This window comes from Myotis lucifugus, unplaced genomic scaffold, assembly GCF_000147115.1.
Source record: "Myotis lucifugus unplaced genomic scaffold, Myoluc2.0 scaffold_45, whole genome shotgun sequence".
NCBI classification, from domain to species: domain Eukaryota; kingdom Metazoa; phylum Chordata; class Mammalia; order Chiroptera; family Vespertilionidae; genus Myotis; species Myotis lucifugus.
In genome coordinates, this window is record NW_005871093.1 from 5,627,702 (window position 1) to 5,636,156 (window position 8,455).

Genomic DNA, 8,455 nt, shown 5'->3' on the forward strand with positions numbered 1-8,455 from the left:
TCAACCCATGCACCAGGAAGTCATGGTTTGATTCTGGGTCAGGGCACATGCCCAGGTTGCAGGCTCCATCTTCAGTGTGGGGTGTGCAGGAGGCAGCCAATCAATGTTTCTCTCTCATCATTGTTGTTTCTATCTCTCTCTCCTCCTTTCCTCTCTGAAATCAATAAAAATATTTTTTTTAATTTAAAATGGAACTGTCTATGACTCAGTGATTCCTCTTCTGGGACTTTATCCAAAGAAACCGGAAACACTAATTCGAAGGAATATATGTACCTCTATGTTCGTTGCAGTGTTATTTACAATAGACAACATCTAGAAACAGCCCAAGTGTCCATCAGTAGATGAGTGGGGGGGGGGGGGGGGGAGAAACTGTGTGACATTTACCAACGGGATACCACTCTGCTGTAAGAAGGAAGAAAATTTTACCCTTTGCAACAGCATGGATAGACCTGGAGAACATTACACTAAGTGAAACAAGCCAGTCAAAGAAAGACAAGTACCATATGATTTCACTCGTGTGGAATTTAATGAACAAACTGAACTACCAAGCAAAATAGAGACAGACTTGGGGAGCAGGCAGACAGTTCTGGGGGTGGGGTTTGAGAAAAAAAATACAAGGACTCCCTCTACCACCTCCACTCCAAAGGGTAGGTGTCCTCACCCCACCCACTTCAAGAATTTATGGGTGTGATGAGACTGTTACTGGGGGCACAGTGACTATGCCACTTGAGACTCGGTAGAAAAGACGTTGACAACAGTTGCTGTTAGTAGGGTCTGTCAGCAGGTTCTGGAGCAAAAAAAAGTGAGTGGATGAAAGTAAGAGATTGAGGATCTCTGGGCCTGGGGGAAGCTTGGAAGGGGGGGAGGTATGAGTAGGGACTGGAGGTGGCAGAGAGGCCCCCAGAGGTGTTCTTGACACCAGAGGTATGGGAGGACCCTGGGCAGTCCCTGCCTTCAAACAATGGTCCCCAGGGGCTTCTCCAGCCTGCTCTGAAGAAATAAACACTCTGCAGAATCCACTGTTGTGCGGTTCATGAGTGTGTTGTTTGTTGCACGGTTGTGTCTAGAAAGGTGCCTGTGTGTAGAAAGGCGCGTAGCAGAGAGGTTCCAAAAGTGCTGATTGATTGTTGAAGGAAGAAAAGCAGCAGCGAATGTTCTCCGAGTACTCAGGGAACCTGGCGGAGACACAGGGGATTACCACTCCCACGTGGGGCAGGCAGATTAAATGAGGTAATGTATATGAAAGTCCTGGCAGTTTAATAAACTCGGGTGCAAAATCTGGGAACAGCAGCTGAACTGGGATGGTGGGGGGAGGGATGAGATGGGAGGAGGCTGGGTGGGAGGCACATAGGGGCCCCTGGGGGCAGCTCCACAGGAAACCTCCAGGGGTCCTTGGGAGCCCCAACCCGCCCCAGCAAGACTGACACCGCTGCCCCACCCTGCCGGCCCGCAGGAATTTGCCCTGGTGACCTCCCCAGGCGCACTCCTGTCACCATGGCGACCAACCCCGGGACAAGCCGCCTGATTGTCCCTGCTCAGCGGGGCAGGTGAAACCCTGGCCACGTGACCGATACTGGTCCAGGTGCGGTTATAGGACACCCGCCACCTCCCCGCTTTAACCCATTGGACGCCGCCACCTCCAGGGTGCAGAGTCCCAGCCTCCGCAGGCCGCACCCCTTGGGCCCCGTCACTCAGCCTGGGGAGGAATTAGGGCTGGGCTGAGTGAGTGGAGCTGGGTTACTTCACCTCCGCCTCCCCATTTTCACTTTACAAGGAAGGTTGGAACTACTGGGAACAGGGCTGCCGAAGTGTAGACTCGACCTCCTCAGAGGTAGTGAGTTATTCTGCAACCCGGTTCTCCCCCCATCACCTCAGCATGTCAGGGCTCAGAGGCCTCCCCTCCAGCAACTTTACCCCCCTGTCCTCCCCCCCAGGGAGGCTCTCACCAACTGTGAGTCCAGCGGCCTGTTCCTAACAAGCTGGGGTGGGGTGGGCAGCCCCCAGGTGGGCCCTTCTCCCCCAACACACTATCACCAGAGTTCTTCCCAGGTAGCAACAGGAGAAAACTTCAAGCCAACTGGTTTTTCTGCTTGCTGATCTCACCCTAACTAGCCACATGACAGGGCTGGCAGGGTGTCTCAAGGTTGTTTCTGCCCTTAGACCCAGAGCTCTGGCTGGGGGCTGATGTCAGGTTCCTGGGCCAGGCTCAGTTTACCAGGCTCCACAGGTTGGCGTGAGGGTGGGGGTCGGTTTGAAATACTACCTTTCTGAATCACCAACATTATGTCAACTCCCTTCCCCTTCTTCCACCAACTCTAGGAAAACACTGCTTGATCCACTCTCTGAGGACCCCTCCCAGACCTTGGACCAGTCCCCGTCCAGGGCTCACCTGGGCTCAGATGTCCCCATCACTCCCCTAATGATTATGCTGGTAACAAATGATTACACCACCTGGCGTGTGTACAGTCACCAGTGACTTCAAAGCCCTCCTCAGATGAGAACAAAACACCTGCCAGTCCTCAGGCTGACTCAAAGTGGGAGCCATTTATTTATGCGGCCTTAGAGTAGTTAGAACGCCTCCTACTGGTCCGATTCCATCCAGCATACCCTAAAGGGGGAGGAAGGCCCGTGTAACCCTTGCAAGCCCAGGTGTCATCTCCTGCAAGGGGCACAGATCCAGCCACCAGCTGAACCTTCACCTAAGCCTCGGCTACTGCCCTGAATCTCTCCAAGATCATTCAGTAAAATTACTATTGCACTTAGCACCAGATGAACAAAACATGGCTCTGGGCCTCTGGGAGCCCCCAGCCTATGGTGGACACAGAGAAGGGCCGTCCTATAATACTGTATAGTAGGCTCTGACACATGCTTTAGAACATGGGGTAGGCCGAAACCGGTTTGGCTCAGTGGATAGAGCGTCAGCCTGCGGACTGAAAGGTCCCAGGTTCGATTCCGGTCGAGGGCATGTACCTTGGTTGCGGACACATCCCCAGTAGATGTGCAGGAGGCAGCTGATCGATGTTTCTAACTCTCTATCTCTCTCTCTTCCTCTCTGTAAAAAATCAATAAAAAATATATTTAAAAAAAAAAGATAGAACATGGGGTAGACGAAATTAGTTTCAACCAGGGAAATCTGGGAAGGCTTGAGGAGGAGGTGGCAGTTATCCTGGAATCTGGCACCTGGCTATCTGGAAGGCAGGCACAGCATCCCAGCAGGGGGGTGGGTCATGGTGGTAAAGATCTAAAGGGAGGTGTGCAGTGTAGTTCTCAGGGTGCTTCCTGGGGGAGTCAGAGACGGGGGAGCATGGGTGGAAATGTAGGTGGGATCGTACTGGGGGCGGCTTGGGATGCGGTGATGAAGTTTCAACTTTCAACGATGGGGAGTCCCTGAAGGTTTCTGAGCGAAAGAATGCTATAGAAAGAACAGCCACTCCCCCTAGTGAGGTAGCTCAGTTGGTTGGAGCACTGTCCTGATACGCCAAGGTTTCAGGTTCTATCCCTAGTCAGGGCACATACAAGAATCAACCAATGGTTGAATGTCAACCTATAAACCAGGAGATCACGGTTCGATTCCCAGGCAGGGCACATGCCGGGTTGGGGGCTCAATCCCCAGTGTGGGGCATGCAGGAGGCGGCTGGTCGATGGTTCTCTCTCATCATTGATGTTTCTATGTCTCCCTCTCTCTTCTCTGAAATCAATAAAAAAATATATTTTTTAAAAATATATTTTATTGATTTTTTACAGAGAGGAAGGGAGAGGGACAGAGAGCCAGAAACATCAATGAGAGAGAAACATCGATCAGCTGCCCCCTGCACACCCGCCACTGGGGACGTGCCTGCAACCAAGGCACACGCCCCCGACCAGAACCGAACCCGGGACCCTTCAGTCCGCAGGCCGACGCTCTATCCACTGAGCCAAACCGATAAGGGTTCAATAAAAAAATATTTTTTTTAAAAAGAATCAACCAATGAATGCATAAACAAGTAGAACAACAAATCAATGTTTCTTCTCTCTCTGTCTCTAAAGTCAATAAATAAAAATTTTTAAAAAGAAAGAGTAGCCACTCTTGCAACTGCTGAAGGATGGACTGCAGTGGAAGCCAACTGAGACCTGATATAACATCACCAATGCCACCTCTACCCAGACTAGGGAGAAAGCATGGCAGCGGGGCAGCGTTCCAAAGGAAGGCGATTCCTCTGCAAGATGTGCTGAGATCTAGGGGTGGAAGGATTGTAAAGGAGGGCGGAGGGAGTAGGAGAAGATCTGAGCCATTTCAACTCAGATGCCCCCACCAGTACAAACATCTGGCCAGGGTTTGACCTTGGCCACCCATTTTGACTCGTATTATGAATGGCAGACCAGAGGTTCCAGTTTGCCTCAGTTTCCCCATTTGTAAAGAACGGGGTGGGGGATGGTTGAAGATAACCTCTAGAGTCCCTCCTAGCTCTTTCTCTAGTCCACGATTTCAGGATGGGTAAGAGGTACTCCTTCCAGCCCGTCTGGCGCCCCCCTCCCCACCTATGGAGCACTGTGCCTCCAAGCAGCCACTCTGACGTTGGGAGCCACCCCAGGTCTCTCTCCCGCACCCCCCCACCCCCGGGTGGCACATAAAGTGTGGCACCCACCCAAGACGGTGGGTGAAGGCAGAAGAGCGGACAGGTGCGGCTCCGGGCGCGGGTCCAGGCAGGGCCTCCTAGGCCAGCCAAGAGTCTGTCCTGCGGCATCAAAACCCAGGACATCCAGAGCAGCTGGGACCGGATTCCCAGACCGCAGGGCCCGGACTCCCCGCAAGGATTCTGCACGTGCTGAGCGGAGCCTCACGAGCCGGGCCAGACCCTTTGTGGCTCTGCCTAGGCCCGGTTCTCAACCTTCCTAATGCCTCGACCCTTTAATACAGTTCCTCACGTTGTGACCCAACCATAAAATTATTTTCGTTGCTACTTCATAACTGTAATGTTGCTACTGTTATGAATCGTAATGTAAATATCTGATATGCAGGGTGTATTTAGGCGACCCCTGTGAAAGGGTCGTTCGACCCCCAGGTTGAGAACCGCTGGCCCAGGGTGAGGCCAGGGGCGGTGCTCCCACCTGCGGGGCGGAGCTGGGGGAATTGACAGCTCTCCAGGGTGACGTCGGGAACTGTGAGGAAGGCGGCGAATTCCGCGAGGTCGGGCGGGGAGGAGGCGCGGCTGCGGCGGGAACTGGGCGGGGCTCAGCAGGGGCGGGAGGCGGGGCTCGGGCACGGAACGTGCTCGCGAGGTGCGTGCGGGGGAGCGGCTCCCGGGCATGCTCAGCTGGGCCCGCGCCTGGAGGCTCCCGTATGGGGGCCTCGAACTCTCCGGAGTCTGCTTCTCCAGGGCGCCTGTCGCACCCAGCAGCAGCGGCCACCGCGGCGCCGAGCCGAGGTCAGTCAAGGGCACCCGGTGGGAGGCCGTCCATGAACCCTCCTCCTCCGGTGCGGACCCGACGGCCCCACCTCCTCCGCTTGGGCCCGCCTCCTCCCCGCCGCTCTCCCAAACCTCTTGCCCAGTCGGCTCAGATCAGCCCCCATCCTTGCCCCGTCCAGGAGGTCGGTGCCGCTTTCCTACACGCTTCTGGATGGAGAGGCGGCCCGCCCGGCCCTCGTCTTTCTGCATGGGCTCTTCGGCTGCAAAACCAACTTCAAATCTATCGCCAAGGCCCTGGCTCAGCAGACAGGCCGGAGGGTGAGCTTCCGGGGGAGGCGGAGTCCCGAGGGAGGTAGGGTTGGGGGCGGGGGGCGGGGATCCGGGATGAGGCTGAGGCGGGGCCAGCTCCTCTACCCTCACCGCTGGGACCGGGCTGAGCAGTGACAGGTCTCTCTGAGCGAAAATGAAAGGAGAGATTGACCTAAAGATGCAGCCTGCAGGGCAGTCCCAGGCCCATCCATTCCCTCGTGCTTCCACCCTCGTGCTTCCACTTCATCTGCATGCTGCAAACTGAGCTGGGCTCCACTGTCCAATGCCTAAATGCAGACCCCCTCCCCACTACCGGGCCAGCCCCTTGCTTGTTCACCAGGGATGACAGGGGACTTATCACCTCTCAGAGCAGTCCATCCTTCTGTGCTTCAGCTGTTGGAAATTCTTGGCATCTTCTTTCTCTGGAGCTGCTACCCAGCCAGGCCAGACCTTCAGAGATGTCGTCACACAACTTGGGCCTTCTCTTTTGTGTCGGAGACCCCAGGATCTTCACCTGGGCCTCCTAGGTCTGGGAACTGGGCCTTCTCACCATCTGAGTCCTTCCTCTGCTTCAGGATCTCTCTCCAGGTTCTCCACCCTCTTGGCCTGCAGGTCTTCCAGGCCTTTGGCTGTCCATGCCCCCAGTGTGGACACTAGTGCTGCCCCCCTCTCATTCCACTCCCCAGGTGCTGACAGTGGATGCTCGGAACCATGGTGACAGCCCCCACAGCCCAGACATGAGCTATGAGGCCATGAGCCAGGACCTGCAGGACCTCCTGTCCCAGCTGGGCCTAGGGCCCTGTGTCCTCATTGGCCACAGCATGGGAGGCAAGACAGCCATGTTTCTGGCACTACAGAGGGTGAGCCGACCTTATTCAGGGCTTCCTCCCATCCAGTGTAGATCCTGAGTGCCCAGCAGGCAACCTGAGACTCAAAGGAGCCTGGGATGGCCAAGTTCAGGATCGGGGAACCATGCCTGCAACCCACTGTGCATGCCTAAGGCTGGTCCCCAGTCCAGTTCTCTCCCACAGCCAGAGCTGGTGGAACGTCTGATTGCTGTGGACATCAGCCCAGTGAACACTACATCCAGCTCAGACTTTCCAGCCTACATGGCAGCCATGAAAACCATCGACATCCCAGATAAGGTGTCCCGCTCCAGTGCCCGCAAACTGGCCGATAAACAGCTCAGCTCTCTTATTCAGGTGATACCCGCAAGGCCCTGGATAGTTTGGGTTTGGACCTGTCAAGAGACGAGTGGCAGCCCAAGTCTCACAGGGAGCCCCCCCATCTGCACCCCCCACAGGACGTGGCTGTGCGACAGTTCCTGCTCACCAACCTGGTGGAGGTAGACGGGCGCTTTGTGTGGAGAGTGAACTTGGATGCCTTGGCCCAGCATGTGGACGAGATCTTGGCCTTCCCACCACGACAAGAATCCTACCCTGGGCCTACCCTCTTCCTCCTCGGTGGAAACTCTGACTTCGTGCTGTAAGCCAGGCTGAGAGGTGGACAGGGCATGCCTTACTTACCCAGCCCCAGCCTGGGGAGCCTGCCTTGGGGAGGGGTTGGGTGTGGGCAGTGAGCTCCTGAGAGCTTGGAAACACCACGGGGCATATAGCTCTCCACCTCTTCCTGCTCTACCTTCACTTTTCTTTCTCTTCCCATGTCCCCACTTTCATCCCTTGTTGGCGGCCTTCTCTTCGATGGACAGTCCCAGCCACCATCCTGAGATTAGACGGCTCTTCCCTGTGGCCCAGATACAGACTGTGCCAGATGCTGGGCACTGGATCCACGCTGACCGCCCACAGGACTTCATGGCTGCCATCCGAGGCTTCCTGGCCTAAGAGTTGCTGGCCAGGGGGGGTCATGTTTGAAACCCCAGGTGTCAAGGCCTGGCAGCTCGTTCCCTGTTTCTGCACAGAAGGACTCAGGTGGGCACTTAGAAGGCACAAGGTGCGAAGGTGATCAGACCTCAAGTTTTAATGAATAAAGATACTGATCTCAAGGTTCTGGGCTGAGCGCGCTCACCACCAACGCCCCCACCAACGCTGGGGGAATTTGAACCCACGGGGTCCTGGCAGTCCCGGGTTGCATGGGGGCTCTCAAGTGCTGCTGGACTCTCTCTGCAGCTGACTCTCGACCAGCTGCTTCACCAGCCGCTGCATGTCCTCCTGGGGGCAGGAGAGAAGGTTCACAGGCAGACCCTGGGCCTGTCTCCCTGTACCTCCCAGGCCCAGCTGGCATTTCCACCCTACCTCCCAGGCCTCCACCTCCTGCCTCAGTCTCAGTTTCTCCTCCAGGACCTCCAGCAGCTGGGCCTCTGCAGCTCGTAACTTGGCTTTGCATGTGTCCAGCTCAGCCTCCACCGCCCGTTTCCTGCAGGTGGCAGAAAGAACAGCCTGAGGCCGAGGACTTACAGATCTGATGCTGGGCCCTGGGGGTGGGCAAATATGGCCACAGCCCCTGCCTTGTGACACAGAAAGTTGCTTGTGTGGCGTTTCTTCCAGGAATGCCTGACTCCCCCTCCCCTCTCCCAGCAGGACAGAGTCCTGAGGGTGAGCCAGCACTGCCCCCGCAACTCCCACAAGCAGCTGCCTCTCACTTGGCAATGGCTTCATCCCGCTCCTGGAGGACTTGGTCCAGCGAGGGCTCTGTCTGGGTGTCCCCCAGTGCTCCAGCCGCTTAGGATTCTGGGCTCTGTTGCAGGGTGGGAGAGGAGGGAACTGTGATCGTGAGCTTGCCTGGATGAGGTGCCCCTCTCT

General features: G+C 56.0%; 1 protein-coding gene across 1 annotated transcript; it reads left to right on the forward strand.

The window, feature by feature from the left end:
• Positions 1-5,240: 5,240 nt before the first annotated feature.
• ABHD11 (abhydrolase domain containing 11) lies at positions 5,241-7,698 on the forward strand. Its single transcript, XM_014455382.2, has 6 exons — positions 5,241-5,405; positions 5,567-5,705; positions 6,383-6,556; positions 6,728-6,898; positions 7,000-7,181; positions 7,405-7,698. The coding sequence occupies exons 1-6, from the start codon at positions 5,287-5,289 to the stop codon at positions 7,535-7,537; spliced, it is 918 nt and encodes a 305-aa protein (XP_014310868.1). The 5' UTR covers positions 5,241-5,286; the 3' UTR covers positions 7,538-7,698.
• Positions 7,699-8,455: the final 757 nt, after the last annotated feature.